Source organism: Simochromis diagramma, unplaced genomic scaffold (assembly GCF_900408965.1).
Source record: "Simochromis diagramma unplaced genomic scaffold, fSimDia1.1 OVJJ01000602.1, whole genome shotgun sequence".
NCBI lineage: Eukaryota > Metazoa > Chordata > Actinopteri > Cichliformes > Cichlidae > Simochromis > Simochromis diagramma.
Window position 1 is genome coordinate 12,605,382 of NW_024387040.1, and position 16,812 is coordinate 12,622,193.

The 16,812-nt window shown below is 40.5% G+C and overlaps 1 protein-coding gene across 5 annotated transcripts in view; it reads left to right on the forward strand.

Moving 5' to 3' along the window:
- The window catches only part of LOC120741188 (dipeptidyl aminopeptidase-like protein 6), a 250,636-nt gene that overhangs the window by 203,444 nt on the left and 30,380 nt on the right, over nt 1-16,812 (forward strand). For all 5 annotated transcript variants that reach the window (XM_040043920.1, XM_040043917.1, XM_040043921.1 and 2 more), the window contains 4 exons: nt 5,489-5,583; nt 6,024-6,098; nt 9,739-9,791; nt 11,949-12,030. In XM_040043920.1, the coding sequence (XP_039899854.1) occupies nt 5,489-5,583; nt 6,024-6,098; nt 9,739-9,791; nt 11,949-12,030 (305 nt within the window). The remainder of the gene's footprint in view (nt 1-5,488; nt 5,584-6,023; nt 6,099-9,738; nt 9,792-11,948; nt 12,031-16,812) is intronic.

Consider the following 16,812-nt stretch of genomic DNA (forward strand, 5'->3'; position numbering starts at 1 on the left):
CTTTTATGCTCACACTTCATGGTTAGGGTAAGGAGTAGTTACAACAGTAACTGAATTATGTCTATTTTTCCCCATTTTTGTTGGTTTACTTATACAACTTTGGTGACTTCTTACCTTCTACCTTCCTATTATAAAATACAAGACACGGCCTTCCAGTGCTTTCATGGATTTGTTGTACTATATTGTGTTTCTTGTATTCTTGTGTGATTTACAGCCTCGACAGTCTTGAGCAACTGTTACAGCACGATCCCCCTGCTGGGATTAATAAAGCTTTTGTGGTTTTGTTTCTGATAACATGCTTGTTAAAGACTCTGCTCACCCAGGAACACTCTCCGGAGAGCAGTGAATGCAGTGAATGAAGTGTTATGTCTTCTCGAAAAACCTCAAGTCGGATAAAGATCTCAGACAGACAGAAAAATCAGCAGCATTGTATTAAAAAAATCTTAACACTGAACTGTTACAGTGTTGTTACTTTTTTTTGCAATGTCTATGTATGATGTCACATTATTTCAGACAGCCTGACCACTCACAGAGCTACTGTAACATTTAAAAATGGAGCTGAAAATTTGCATTATGGATTCCTTTTAACTTTGAGAGACTACTAGAGTCAATTTTCCTAGAAGTAGTATTAACTAGCCTTCTCTAATTTGTCATTCTAATTAACCTGCCATTCTGCACATGAACCATAAAGTTTGAATGGAATTTTAATGAAGCCAAGAGTACAGTGAAGCTACTGAAGTGTCAGGACAGGTGGATGGATAATTTGGTACAATGTGAGTCTTGTTTGCATAGGTTAGGCCATCAGTCATATTGATAATGATGGTGAGCCTGTTCTTACCAAGTGAGGTGCTAAAAACTAGGATTGCAACAACAAATGCTAAAAATTCAAATGGATAGAAACATCTTTTAGCCATTTTGCTGTAGTGTATATTGTGGACAATAGTGAACTTACGAGGTACAAAAGGTGAGGCAGCAGCACCATGTTGGAGAATGCTTTGAAACAAGTCTGGCTGCTCCAGCTCACAACTTAAGAGGACGTAAGGGCTTTGGCTTGTTTACCTTGTCTCTCACTGTCTGAGCCTCCAGCAATGTTTCTGTCTAATCAGAACTCACGCAATTATGCAACCAATTTTCAGCCTTAATTTCAGTAGATTAACACAAGCGTTGAGAAAAAAGAAAAATGGCCTGAGATGCGCTCCCTCTTAATACACGTCCCTAAATTTAAAAGGTACTCTTGATGGCTACGTGCTTGTTGAGCAGCTGTTTGTTATTTACCATTTTATCAAACATGAGAGTGGAAATTTACACTTCAGTTTGATAAGTAAATAGGCTACCATGGAAATTAAGGTTTTCATAATGTGTCTCAAAAAGCAAAAATCTATTGTAGGAATATTAAAGAATATGGCTTGGCAGGAAACAGCATTTTACTACTAAATTAAAGCAGTAATGCAAAAATAAATTCAAAAATGACACATGAGCTGGTAGATGAAGAGGCAGAGGTCTTGTGAAGGAGCAGAAATCCATGCATACTGCAAGCTTAATGACTGCACAGCCACTCAAGAATGCTCTCCGGGACTTACATGGACATGTTTCCTTGCCAACAATCAATACTTCATGACTGTAACATCTGAGGATTAGCTACAAGATGCAAACCCCTGAAAAACTTCAAAAACAGAAAGACCAGGTTGCAAAGGCATATTTAAGGAACCTGTAGAATTTTTGAACAAAGTTTTATGCACTCATGAAACAAACATCAGCCTTGGAAAAAAAATGATAGTAAGAGCAAATTATTGGAGAGAAAAGGGAGCTAACCATAACAAGCTCATCTGTTAAAAGTAATGGCAGAGCATCGTTAGGGTTGGATGTCTTTGATGGATGTCTATAGATTGAGAGTTCAGGCTATCTTTTTCTAGATTTCCATAAATTATTAGATAATATGACTTTGTTTGCTGGGTTGGCACCTGATCTAGGTGCTTCCTGGTGCTTTGGAACTGTCCAACTGTGAGGAGGCCCCAGAAAAGACCTGAAAAGGCTGGAGAGATTATCTCTCCTAACCACCTTCCAGAATGTTTCACTGACCTTTCTGAAGTATTGGAAGAGGTGTCAGGAGAGAGAGCGGTCTAGTGATGTTCGCTTAGACTTAGTAAAATGCCTTAGTAAGGTATTGGACCAGCAGAATAGTTCATTGTATTGATATTGATTGGTATTGATTCTGTAAGCCTCTAATACTCTACTGGAGGTTTGGAACAGTATTATTCCACTAGATATTCCCTCATTTAGTGTTTTAATGATGTTGGAAAGTACTGTCTGTACAAAATCTCCTATATGTGAAGAGTGGGATTAGGATTTAGTGACCACAAAGGCCATTATTCAGTTCTGAATAATATACAGTGGTTGTTGGCTAAGGCTTAGGACCAGCTTAGAGTAGGTTGTCTACTAATCGGAAGGTTGGTGGTTTTGGTGGCTGCTCCACTATGCATGCCGCAATATTGTTGGGCAAGATACTAAACCCTGAGTTGCTACTGTGTTCATCGGAATGTAAAAGTTAGCAAGACAGCATGCAGATACCGAAAAAAGTCCTTCTGTGAATGGGTGTATGAGACGTGTGGCATGAAGCGCATTGAGGAGAAAAGCTGTGTGTAAGAACCGATCCATTCTTCATACTCATCAAACCTCATCAATGAAGGCATGATCGTCCTGGAAGGGACCACTTCCATCAAGATAATCTGATCACTCTGAACAAATTGAGTTCAGTTTTAATTTGTTTAATTTGTCATCACTTTGTTCATCTTTTTGTATCAATGTTAATCTGCTCAATTCAGTGAGCCTCAATTAGTAGCTGTTACTTTATTTTTCAAATGAATATGCAGAAACCTGTGCAAACATTAGGATGTGGACTGGAGGACAGAGCCCCCCGCCCCGAAAAAAATTGTCCATAAAGCTCTTAAGCAAACTTTATGTAAATCTGTGGCCTTCTTTCTGTCTGCCTCACTAAAGTTATGTTGCCTTGCATCTCTGCCCCCCTCTCTCCCACCTTCTTGCCGCTCCCTCTGACTCCCTGGAGTGAGGCTGGGTTAGGGCTGTGCCCAGGGCAGCAGGCTGTTTTAATAAGACATACTGCCATGGAAAGGTATAGATCAGAGGAGAAAACAGCGCTCTGGGCTAATGCACAGCAAGTCAAGGCAGAGAGGAAAGTAAGAGGGAGAACGTCAGGGGAAGAGAGAGAGCTAGAAAGAGGTAGATTGAAGGGAAGACATAATGCCTAGGGTCCTGTGAAAGAATAGATGGCTTTGTGTCTTTGAAAGAGCACAAAACAAAGAGCAGGAGAGGTGAAGGAGTGATGATAAGGTCTAAAATGATGAACTCAGCAGGAGGGCTTATATAAGGATGGTGATGGGAAGGATTTGAGAGATCTGTGGTATCTGTGAAGTGTCTCGAGGCATGTGGTTAACGGAGATCAGTAGTTTGGTGAGAAATAAAGATGAAAAAGGTGCCTTAAAGAGATGCGGGTCTCTGAATTTAAGCCGAAGCCCAACTGTGAAAACAAAGTGTGTCACAAAGCAAAATAAAGTCCTGTCAATCTCCTTGGCATCTGATTTAATAACCATTTTGCCTTTTTCACTCATTCAAGCTGCGATCTTCGGCAATTAGCATTTCATATACAAAAGTAGACCTTTAAAAAGATGTCAAACAAAGTCAAACTAAAATAATGACTCATGATGGGGGGGGAAAAATCAGCATCTTTTTATTTATCACCATGATTTCCATGAAGGAGTCCATTTCTACCCTTGTTAGTATGCCAATGGTTTTTAACAAGGAGACAAAAGCTGTTGAGGGGGCGTTCGGCTATGCCTATCTAAAAATGTCTGAAACCGCTCTCCCAAGCACGTTCTGAATTAAAGCCATTGTGATGGTAATTTTGTCACCTCTAATGGACAATTAGATATGCTAGCAGATAGAGAGCACTCTGCATAACAATCTCTGGGTTCTAATTACCTCACCAAATGGCGTGGTTGCTCATGTGCCTATGGATCACTAAAGCAATAAGACAGGGGAGCGGAGATAGACTGAAGGTGAAAGGGGGCAGTAGCTGTATTAAACGTATCCTTCCCTGGCTGCCTAAAATTAAGAATTAAAAAAAAAATCAAGGTGAAGTATTAATTAGCAGCTGAAATTGTTAACACCATGAATTAAGTTGAATTGTTAAGCATGCATAATGGAGAAAAAGTTTAATACTGGTGAATATCTGTTAAATTGATTAGTAGCTAGCAGGACATGAATGGAAGAAATAGTAAGTCAATAGTTATAAATAAACAAAGATAGTTTGCTAAAATTGGAAAAAGTGGTAGCCACGAAATAGTTCGGAGTAAGTTTAGCTTAGTTTATACAATTTAAGATCAACTTCAAATGGAAAAAAAATGTAATTTTAAGTGTAAACTTATTTCAATAATACATTTGAAAATTCTAGATGAAAAAGGTCTAAAAAATATTTTAAAAAAGAAAAAAGTTCTGATTCATACTTTAATACATACAGTGGGCGTGTCTACAGTGGGGAAAGCACCAATCAGGACTGAGCAATATTTGAATTAAAATCTGATGCTGTGTTAATTAAATCTGACCAAAGTTTAGCGGTAAATAAGGTGAGGTAAAGAAATAAAAGCTGCTCTTTAGTACTTGTCACTAAGAATGTTTTATCACACTGTAATGACTGAAACTGTACCAAATACACATTTTAAGTCTTGTTTCAAATGAACTAATGTTAAAATGCAAGTAGTTGGTGGTTTGTGAAAGTTAAAAATAAGGCAGCTTGCATTCTTCATTAAAATGCATACATTCACACTGGATTTTAATCCTGTAACAATCACACTGTGAAACAAAGGCCTGATGCCAGACAGTTTATTATTGAGGACGGAGCTCTTCATTTGGCCAGATATAGCAGAAAAACATAACAAGGCACAGTCTGACAAATTGTTGGCATCAGAATTGCGATCACAGTCATGACACAGACAATTGGGCAGCCCTGCTCTCTCTGCTTTTGCTGCACATCTTTGCTCTGCTTCGCTTTGCTTTTATTTTTGATTGCACCACTAAGCATTCGTGCCATTAAGTGACCTGTTAATAATTGTTATACTGGTTGATTACAAAAAAGGAATTTCTTTTTGGCTGCTGATGGAACTCAAACAAGTCTAATTCAATATCCCTTTGATATTAAAAATCTAATAAGTGGAAGCATCCTCTGAAGTTTAATTATGTTGTCAGTGTCCCTGACAGGTAGCAACTCCATTAACACAAAAAAATGAAGGCTGCTGACTATCATATCTGCTTTTACTTAATTTTTAGAAGGGAAATATTTTTTTGAACCCACACTTTTAATTTGCAGAACTGGTGACAGAATATAGTTTCTGGCTTTATCAATATGTCTGCAATTTCCTTAATTTCTTAGCAATGTCTAACTTTTTTTCTTCCTATCTTCTGTCTCATCATCCAGGTAATGAGCTGCTGTACCGCAATCAGGACGGCGACGTCGTCAAGTTCAACGTCGACACCAACGACCAAACCATCTTAGTGCATAACAAGAAATTTGTAAGTCTTTTCGTCTTACAATCAAAGCACTGAAGGGCTGAGCATGATTGCCTATGAGTTCGATTCAAACATTTCCAATAGTGTCAACAAATCAAAGAACCTAAAGCTTTTTTGTGTGTTTTTTCCCCACAAATTATCCATTTTTTAGAGTGAAATGTGAGCTGCATATTTAACACTTGGTGAAATGTCAAAATGGAGATGTAGCATCAGTGTCACAGCAGCTTGGGTGACAACACGCAACATTATGTCTGCCATCAAATCACCAAGCCCTAGTGCAAAGACTAATGCAGCTCCCATTTGCTTTAGGAACCAAGCAATCTGTCAAACGCAGTCAGTTAAGGACCAGTTTAATGAAAAACTGCCATGCGTGATCGGAGGTCTCTTCTTTTTATTGTATGCATTTTTTTTTCTTCTTCTAACATCCTTCTTTTGATTCCTAGGAAATGTACAAAGCCAGCAAGTATGAGGTGTCTCCTGACCTGAAGCATGTGCTGCTGGCCTACAATGTTGCACCGGTGAGCATCTCATTTGTTTGCTTGTTTTTTGAATTAGCAACCTGACAGCCAAATATGTCAGCCACCGCTGCTGAGGGGTGGGGTGTAGGCCTGCAATGAAGCATAGGCAGTGGGGGGTTGGAGGGAGGAGAAAGTAATCGTGGCGGGGTGTGAAGGCCTGTCGCACGTCGCTGCCTGTCAGCGAGGGTGGCGGGGGCTAGCTAAGCCAAGCAGAACTGTACTGAGGGAGGCACAAACACAAACAAACCCCTCGGTGCTACACGGCCTCGCGGACAGGGAGATGAGATCAACAGCAGCACCATCATATGCATCAAAGCATTTTAGCTCCTGATACAGGTGGATCAAATATATTGATCCATTTACAGGGAGTGCAGAATTATTAGGCAAATGAGTATTTTGTCCACATCACCCTCTTCATGCATGGTGTCTTACTCCAAGCTGTATAGGCTCGAAAGCCTACTACCAATTAAGCATATTAGGTGATGTGCATCTCTGTAATGAGAAGGGGTGTGGTCTAATGACATCAACACCCTATATCAGGTGTGCATAATTATTAGGCAACGTCCTTTCCTTTGGCAAAATGGGTCAAAAGAAGGACTTGACAGGCTCAGAAAAGTCAAAAACAGTGAGATATCTTGCAGAGGGATGCAGAAGTCTCAAAATTGCAAAGCTTCTGAAGCGTGATCATCGAACAATCAAGCGTTTCATTCAAAATAGTCAACAGGGTCGCAAGAAGCGTGTGGAAAAACCAAGGCGCAAAATAACTGCCCATGAACTGAGAAAAGTCAAGCGTGCAGCTGCCAAGATGCCACTTGCCACCAGTTTGGCCATATTTCAGAGCTGCAACATCACTGGAGTGCCCAAAAGCACAAGGTGTGCAATACTCAGAGACATGGCCAAGGTAAGAAAGGCTGAAAGACGACCACCACTGAACAAGACACACAAGCTGAAACGTCAAGACTGGGCCAAGAAATATCTCAAGACTGGTTTTTCTAAGGTTTTATGGACTGATGAAATGAGAGTGAGTCTTGATGGGCCAGATGGATGGGCCCGTGGCTGGATTGGTAAAGGGCAGAGAGCTCCAGTCCGACTCAGACTGCCAGCAAGGTGGAGGTGGAGTACTGGTTTGGGCTGGTATCATCAAAGATGAGCTTGTGGGGCCTTTTCGGGTTGAGGATGGAGTCAAGCTCAACTCCCAGTCCTACTGCCAGTTTCTGGAAGACACCTTCTTCAAGCAGTGGTACAGGAAGAAGTCTGCATCCTTCAAGAAAAACATGATTTTCATGCAGGACAATGCTCCATCACACGCGTCCAAGTACTCCACAGCGTGGCTGGCAAGAAAGGGTATAAAAGAAGACAAACTAATGACATGGCCACCTTGTTCACCTGATCTGAACCCCATTGAGAACCTGTGGTCCATCATCAAATGTGAGATTTACAAGGAGGGAAAACAGTACACCTCTCTGAACAGTGTCTGGGAGGCTGTGGTTGCTGCTGCACGCAATGTTGATGGTGAACAGATCAAAACACTGACAGAATCCATGGATGGCAGGCTTTTGAGTGTCCTTGCAAAGAAAGGTGGCTATATTGGTCGCTTATTTGTTTTTGTTTTGTTTTTGAATGTCAGAAATGTATATTTGTGAATGTGGAGATGTTATATTGGTTTCACTGGTAAAAATAAATAATTGAAATGGGTATATATTTGTTTTTTGTTAAGTTGCCTAATAATTATGCACAGTAATAGTCACCTGCACACACAGATATCCCCCTAAAATAGCTAAAACTAAAAACAAACTAAAAACTACTTCCAAAAACATTCAGCTTTGATATTAATGAGTTTTTTGGGTTCATTGAGAACATGGTTGTTGTTCAATAATAAAATTATTCCTCAAAAATACAACGTGCCTAATAATTCTGCACTCCCTGTAGTTGGATGATAGTTGCCTGTTTACTACTGCGTCACCACTTAGTCACTGTAGAGAGAACTGGTTCCTGTTGTTAGTTTATGGAGGATGCTGGCAGAAACACTGTATAACCTTGTGTTATTGCCTGAGATGAATTGAAGATATTACAGCACACTCGAGTGTGGTGGAATGTACGTGTTTGCATTTATTATTCAACTAGACCGCCATCACCTTGATAGATGACAGTCATTCCTGCTATATGCTCATCGCAGCACAGTCGGCACACATTCATGCACTATGAGATGCGGTATGGTTCATGTTTTTATTAAATACCCCACTTGTATTATAAAACATGGACAAACGCTCTTCCTGAAGATGTGTCTCTACTGGGTGATGTTCCTGGATACATAATGTCTGACTGTTGAGTGCCTACTGTAACAAAAACTGTCATTTAAAAAGTAAAAGGTTAGGATTTCAAAGACACGCCATAGCCGTCGTTAATCTGGTCGACATAAGTGTGGTTTGATCTGCCGATTAAATCCAAAATCAGCTGGTTTAAATTAAGTCGATCTATCCTTCAGGGTTATGTCGTTGTGGTCCTTTTCACCATTTCTAGTGCAGCTGCTATTTTTTGATTACTCCCTGGAAGTCACAGGTCAGGTCGTTTGCACCAAATGTCCACCCTCCAGTGCCTCGGGGCTTTACAGTAGCACTTTACACTGACAGTCAGACCTTGGGGGACAAATTCAAGTAACAACCTTGCTCCTGGTTGCACTCCTGATCTCATGCACTGCCTTCAGGCTTTGGACAGTGAGGACTTTTTGACTTGAAACTCCTGCTTGGTGTCTTGGTACACAGCTCTCATTACAAGCAATGATCTTCGACATGAAAGTCAGGCCAATTCGACACAGAAGTTAATGTTCTCGCTCTGGGCAAATTTGAGCTCCATGGTGAAATCCCAAACTCTGAGCGCGAGTGGTCAGAATGGAACTTCCAGCCAGCAATCTAAAAATAGCAGCAGTGCTGGAAGTGGCCCAGAGGTGCACAATGTCACACATGCACTGTTTTCTGACAGCACACACGTAGAGAAATAAGTATATTGCAACAACAGAATGGTAAATTGGGCTCCATATTGACTATTCTGACTTCACAGCAGTCTGAAGAATCCTTTTTCTGTTTTTTTCCCCCCTCCTCAAACTGCACCCAGTATCAGAGATGCCGCTGGATGCAGCCAGAAATGTGTGACTGAATTGCCGCCTTACTGAGGTGTCACAGTGTATTGACCCAGTGTTGAGTACACAACATCACTGCAGCAAGATAAGACATTAAACCCTTGAATTTCCAGGGGATGGTGGGTTACTGTCAGCCTTTGGTACTGATATGAATAAAATACTGTCATATTGATATGGAGCATTGTGGCTTTGGGATGAGGCCATTCTTCTTTTTCTTCTTCTTCTTTTTTAATTTAGAAGGAAACTATTGAGATTTTATGGCAGCACTTCACAGTATTTCCTCAAAATTACCTGCTTAACAAGGATTCTTTTCATTTTGAAGTTCAAAGGATTAATTATCATCGGTCCTAATGCAGTTTTTGTTTTCTTTACTTTCAAAGAAGATACTGTTGTACCTAATATATGTAAACAGGGCAATTATGATGTCTTAATTGATTCTGCTATGAGAACAAAGAAAGGCAAGAATTAAAATGTCAAGGTTAAATATCCTACATCTCATTCCAGGTGTACCAGTATTCCTACACGGCCTTCTACATCATCTGCAGTCTGGAAACGCCGTAAGTACACATCAGGGCTGAGTCACTCCATTAAAATTGTGTTTTTCTCATATTATCTCACCTGACCTTTCTGCCTGTGAAAATGTGAAAGAAACTCATTTACACCTGTTTTGCCAACTACCTCCCACAAAGCACCTCTGACATCAACCACGCTGTTTACTTCCAAACCTGCACTTGTGCAGTCTGCGAAGCGAAACGGTGCTATCAGATAATCTGCAGCCTCAAATCGCAGCTGTAGTCAGCCGTAGCCACAACATAGGCAGATGTTTATCCTCATTCGCCCTGTCCTGAGTTAGCCCTTTGACGACAGACCTCGAATTAAGAAGCGCTCAAAAACAGAAGGTAAATTACCAGAGCAAGGATTAGATTCAGCACACACCTGTCAAAATGAACTACAGTTCACAGAAGAAAGTTACACTAATAGCACTGCCTTGTTTTGAAAATGAGCCTTTTTCTGCAATGTCAAGAGATCTTGAAGATCTCTCGTCCTTCAACGTTAAGCTGTTAAAAACAGCTAAAGAAAGGAGCACGTAACAATGAAAAACCTGCCGTGTTCATGTTTCTGTGTGTTCTCTGCTTTTTGTTATAACTAGAAACGTGACAGAGGAAAACCAATTAAACCTTATTTCTTAACATTTACTTTGGTAGGATCACAATCGTGCTGTTTGCTGTTCTAAAACATATTTCATCATGTTACTTAGTCGCTGCCAAAAGAAAGTATCTTCTTGTACCACTCTTTACATTTCTTTTGCATTATTCTGCAACATGGCCTCTGATGCATTGTCACGTAATTACCAGTTAACAGTATAAACCTCAGGCTACAGTTTCACAGACTGACACAAATCTCTATCCTAATGAGACCACGCACAAGATCTTTCTGCTGCTGTTTAAGTATTAATTCAAAGCCGACAGCAAAGTTGGTGAAAACCATCCCAAAGTGCACTTCACAGCAATTTTCACAGTGATTCTGCTGGAGAAACAGGTGCACGCAGAATTCAAGGTTACAGAGCTACAAACCTGCTCATCACTGCTTTTTTTTACCCATTAAAAATGAAACGTCGGCAGTTTGGATGCGGTTGGCATGCCCTAAGTTTTTGGGTTCCTGTTTCTTGCTACCAGTGTTGTATCTTTGCAGGTCCAGTGGATAGTTGTTTCTTGGCTGGGCACAGTTAGCACTGTACCCTCTGTGTGTCCAGATCGCCATGTACGCTCAACAGGAACTGACGCTCATTGTGGCACAAATGTGTACAAAAATTTGAGGTACATTCGCTCCCTGGTATTCGCGAGGGTTAGGGACCACTTCACTGAAGTGGTCCCTATAACTGCATATTTTAATTTTAATGAAAAAAGCAAATATTTTAGATGTGCTCTATGAAAAAAATCAGCATATAGGCAAATTTTCCGCAAATAATTTGAAGTTACATTCCACAGTAAAATCCGTGAATACTGAACCGCGAATAGGCGGGTGTTCACTGTATTTGATTATTTTGTCATATCCACCTGTAATGCAAATAATTGAAGACCATTAGAAGAATGCGATGTGAAAACAAGACACACAGGAAATCCAGTTTAGAAGCATCAGTTTACCAGCTGATGAATGTAACTGTGAGCAAACCCACGCAGGTACACTGAGCAGGTTCAAACCTAGAACCTTGTTGCCATTCAGTGACAGAAAAGAGCAAAACTACTGCCAGTCTAGCTAAAAAGCCTCCCCTGCCAAGTCATATTAGAGGCGTTTTTGTGCTGTGACTATCCACCTTACTTATTTCCCTTTTGAATTACTTCCACACCAGGTCACAGTATGACAGCACTGTCAGCAGCTCTCCTGCTTAAACCTATTTACATGCTGCCACCCAGTGGTGCCGCGTCAAAAAACACCTGCGCTGGTGTCCTCATTCATTCCGCGCTCCAGACAAAGACACAGAGGCAGTGGCACCTCTAATTCTGCAGCCTGCACTGTGCAGCACTTTTCCCAATAAGGAGAGGTGACACTGTTATAGAGTGGGGGTATTTATGGATACACTTAAAGCTTTGTTCTCAGATGTTGTACACTTGTTCCTCTGCCGCCGCATCACTGGGAGCAGAAAGTCATTGTGTTTATGTGCCTTCACGTTTGTCTGATAGTGGGGGGTTTTTTCACCTGTCTGTGCGCCCCAGGGAAACGTGGAACCTGAACCCTCCAGAGGTGCGAAACGCTCAGCTTCAGTATGCAGGCTGGGGACCCCAGGATCAGCAACTGGTACGAGCTGCATGAATCCCCTCTTTCATATCTGCTTTCAAACTAATTAATTTTTCATTCAGTTTCAGTAAAAAAAAAAAAAAAAGGAAAAAAACTAAACATAAATAAAAAAAATCTGGAAAGGTCCATCTGAGAGGTTTAGAAACTTGCCCTTGGTGTAAAAAAAAGTGCAAAAAACCCAACTTTGCAGCACACAGACGGAAATATAAGTTAAGTTTTCACAACCTGTGTCCTTCGCTGCCTGTTTTTAATTTTAATAGGTGATAGAATTAATTATATTTGAAGGTGCTTCAGCCAGAGGGACCTATATATTTCACAACCCAATGGGAGGAGTTACAGTGAGTGAGTGGAATTCTGGCTTCTTTTTGTGCCCTTGGTTTAAACCTGCTTTAATCAATTGTTGTGGCCACCTGAGCGCAGCGAGCTGCAAACCCAACACTGGCAGATCATTATTTTTTAAATAACAAGCATATGGCAAATATTAGCTTAGATAAATTAGCGAATGCAGAGTGGCACGCTGTGTAATAAATGCTCACAAAGAAAACGGTGGCCGTTACAACCTATGTCTAAAAATGTGTCGTTTCATGCATCGGTTAAAACACTCGACTCCAGGTACACGACGCCCAGCTGGAAACACTTCACCTACCCAAGATTCACAGACTTTACAGAAAATGTTACATTTTTGTGATTTATATCGTTATCGGGACGATAGATGTTTTATATCGGGATATGAGATTTTGGTCATATTGCACAGCCCTACCCCAAACAATGTTTGAATGTTAAAAATGCTGGTTTTGCATTGTAGTGTGCGTGGTCAAAATTAAACTCTGTGGAAACAGCGTTAAATAAGCGCAGCATTTCTGTGCCCAGAAGACAAATCAACAAACCAAACACAATAGCAGAGAGCTGCCATGGAAATGAAAATAGTATTTGGTGTGGCTTGTATTATTTATAGCCTCTAGTGCAGGGAGTTCTCAAAGTTTGATGACTGAGCGCCAGTTTAGGTGCCAGCACAGGCTTGAGGGCTGCACTGGAGAAATGAAAACTTTTAGGTGCTGTTTTATGTTGGTAATTCTCATTTTTGAGCTTGTTTTTTTTACCATTAGCCAGGAGGCCGTTATATTTCTTTACACCAGCTGTATTTGTCAAAGTTAGGAAGGTTGAGTCTGCTACAAAGGATACAACAGAGGACCTGCAGATGAAGAGAAATGCTCTCTATCTGTGCTGCACTATCACACCATGAGATGAACTATGGATGAATAGTAGTGCATTAGTAGTGCAGTAATTGATGAATCCTCATTACACCATAATTAAGGTGTCATGACCTTTATTACCCTTAAATTTGGTCCAAGTAAGGCCTGTATTCTGAATCGGTTTGGTCTCATTGGTGAGGTATGACAATTACCGCTCCAAGAGCATGGTCCTAGAATTGGGGCACAGCTAATCTTTATCTTTCAAATGCCCCATTTTTCTCCAGTTGTTGATATGGTGTAAGTTATAATCCATGAAAACAAACAGTTTTGTCCCTCAGGGTTTGAATCATCCCGATGAGTCGCTGATATTTCCCAGTAAACACATTTGAAATTAAACACTGCTGTTTGAATCACAAGAAGCAATGGTCCTTTGCAACTGTTCTGAGATGAAACATCCCCCCACACACATACACCTTCCTTCATCACACAATCAGACTTGTCAGGGTATTAATGAAATTCAGTGTGTTGGTTTGCAGGGCAGTCAGACTGTGTGATTACATCCTGCAGCACAATGCTATTAATTACCTGTTATCTCGTCACTGGATTAATTAACGCTCTTGCTAGATTGATATAGCCTCAAGTTTCCCACCATTAGTCATGAAGCTGTATTACTTTCAGCTGCTGAGTTTTGTTAGCATGAAACTGAGCAGCTGGTATCCCTGAAGGTTCAGGTGCCCTCTTGTCAAGGAGGTTGCGGTTGCGAGAGACGTCCATCAACTGAAACAAGCCGGCACAGACTTCGAGCCAAGGCATGTGTTGTGATATCTGCACTCCTAATATACGTAAATCAACACACCTGTTATCCTTTTCCCAAATCCCTTATGCACATGATTAAATCTCCTTTACGTTCCCATAGAAACTGCTCACATACGTGCCCGTGCAAAAACACAGCTGTCCAGACACATGTTTAGCAATTTGTTAGGCTAAAAAGTCAGTGTAAGTGGATAAATAAGGGTCGTTGTGTTTTCTCTGCAACAAAAGCAGGTCGAGGAGTTTGCTTTTATACTCTTTAACATGTGGTCCACAAATATTCACGCAGATTTGGGTGTGTTACATTAGCTCGTTTCTATCTGTCTGAGCTCCTTCACATTCACACACCTGTAAGATCTCTGAGATCATGTAAACAGCTGCTCTTACACAAGCCAAAAACATAATTAAAAAAGAGACGCGATCAAGCTTTGCAGCAACAGCACCGGATCTATGGAATAATCTACATATCTGCACACACATTTAAACTCATACATTCTCCTTGCTATTTGGCCCCAGCGTGACATTCTTGTTTTATTTTATTTTATTTTGTTTTGTATTTATTTTATATTGTCATATTTTGATGTACGCTGTCCACAGCATTTCTGCATTTTAGTGTTGATTTTCTGTGAGCTGTATATTTTTATTATACAGCACTATGCTCAACTCTGTGTTTTTAAATGTGCTTTATAAACACATTTGACTTTGACCTTGACAATACGCTACAGTCGCATTACGGTGATTGACAACGGTGGCATGAACATAATTGTGATCATAGTGCAGTGAAGTTCCAATGTTGTTGCGTTTGAAATGGCTGCATCAAAGATGAGGGACCAGGTCTGCAATCATAGCTGCTGTCTCCAAAGCAACATTGGTGCATTAAGATGGTAATAAAATGGTAATAAGACAGAATCAATTTGATATTGAATGGTGTCAAGTCGGCAATTGCATGTAAACTGTTTGTGATAATCAGGTGATTAACCGTGATAAATTGGCAACAACTGGAAATCTGTTGCCATCTACACAAATTAAATGGAACTTCATGTTAAATACTTCTGTCCTGAGTCCAGCCAGAACTTCATTTAGCCAGCTGAGTCAAGTTCCCTACTCCATAAACCTTCTCTTATCAGAGAATGACTGAAGTCAGGTTGCTTACTACCCGGAGACCTGAGTGCGTGACCAGGTTGAGGTGTGTTGCACGATCAATCTGTCTGCGACTAGCTTGTTGCCGCAACTGTATGCAATCAGTTGCTAAAGTAAATGCAACAAAACCAAAAAACACCAATAAAAATGCTGAGCAACCACAAGAAGGTTGGCAGGTTTTACTGCAGTGTGACTGAGCCATTAGAAAGACTTTGTGTTTGCTTATGACAGTGAGACCGAGAAAGGGAAACTGTAATACAGTTTTCTTTCAAATCACACTACATACAGAAGTACAATGTGTGTGACAAATAATTCAAGGCTTATTAAGTATTAAGAGTCCTCCTGCCTCCTTGGAGAATTACGAGGGAAATCCTTACTAAGAGTGAAAAGTTAAAAACCCTGGAACCTACGCTACATTTTTCTCATCCAGCTCTATGCAATTACACACTTGGCCTCAGAATGATTAAAAGCTCACAATACCACGTTCTTGCTCGTGTTAAACAAGCATAACATGTAGTAACGTGCCCCATTTTAGTTTAGAAAATTTAGTATGATAACATTAATTACCACTTAGATTAACTTGACTAAATATGTTTAAGACCTAACCTGCCCTACTCTGCTGGTGTGACTGGTCCAACCAGACCAAAGTATCTAGAGACTGCTCCAAATACTCTCACTGACTGCCATCAATGGTAGAATTTTACCTTCCTTCAGAGAACGGGGCCAGGTCTTCTCTCTGTGCTGTGGCCTAGATTAGCTTCTAAACAGGGACTCCATCTGTACCAGTGTGACACCAAAGCACACGGGCCCACGGCTTACGGCTCCTCAGGAGAAAGTAATTGTGACACACATTGTATTACTTTTAAAGAGGGTCTGTTTGCTTGAGAAACTTTTAGCTAGCATTTTTTTTTCTTTACTGTCATGTTGTTTAAACACAGCTGACTTAGATTTCCACAGGAGATTTTTCTGTGTAGTATTTGACCCTTTTTGCACTGTTGTAAGAAGTATTTAATCAGCTAGCAGCAATTTCCAGCTCCCTGACTGGTTTCATCATTCATACAGCTCAGAGGGAATATTTGTTGGAGAATCATTCACAAACTGGTACCATGATACCTGCTTGAGGCCAAGAGATTCCAAATCCTTGAGATACCGAGCGAGCCCTTTTCTGTAATACCCTGAGATTGATTTCAGCATGGCATTAAGGCTGTAACATTTTAAAATTCCAGCCCCAAGAGCAGCCCCGCCTTACCACGTTCGCTGTGGGTGCTGATGATCTATTATTCTCTGTAATGAAAGAGTTGACCTTCAGTTATCTTGAAAGCCCCGCAGGCCTGTGGAGGAGAGCGTCAAAGTCAAAATCTGGTCCCAAGGTTTGCTGTCTTATCAGAAATTGAAAAGACTTATTTTCTTGTCTTTTTAGTTTTGGGAATGCCGGTTTCTCTCTAATTCTAATCAAAAGGGGCTTTTGCAAATGTGTGCAGTGGTGTCTTGTGTGTGAAATGAGTGTGTTTCTGACCCTGCGGTTGATATACGGTTGATCTTATTCTTCAGTTTAAATACAACACAGTCCTCAGATTTTCTGTTTTGTGCTGTTATGGTAAGACCTCATTCACTTTTACAACATTTAAATTTATAGGAA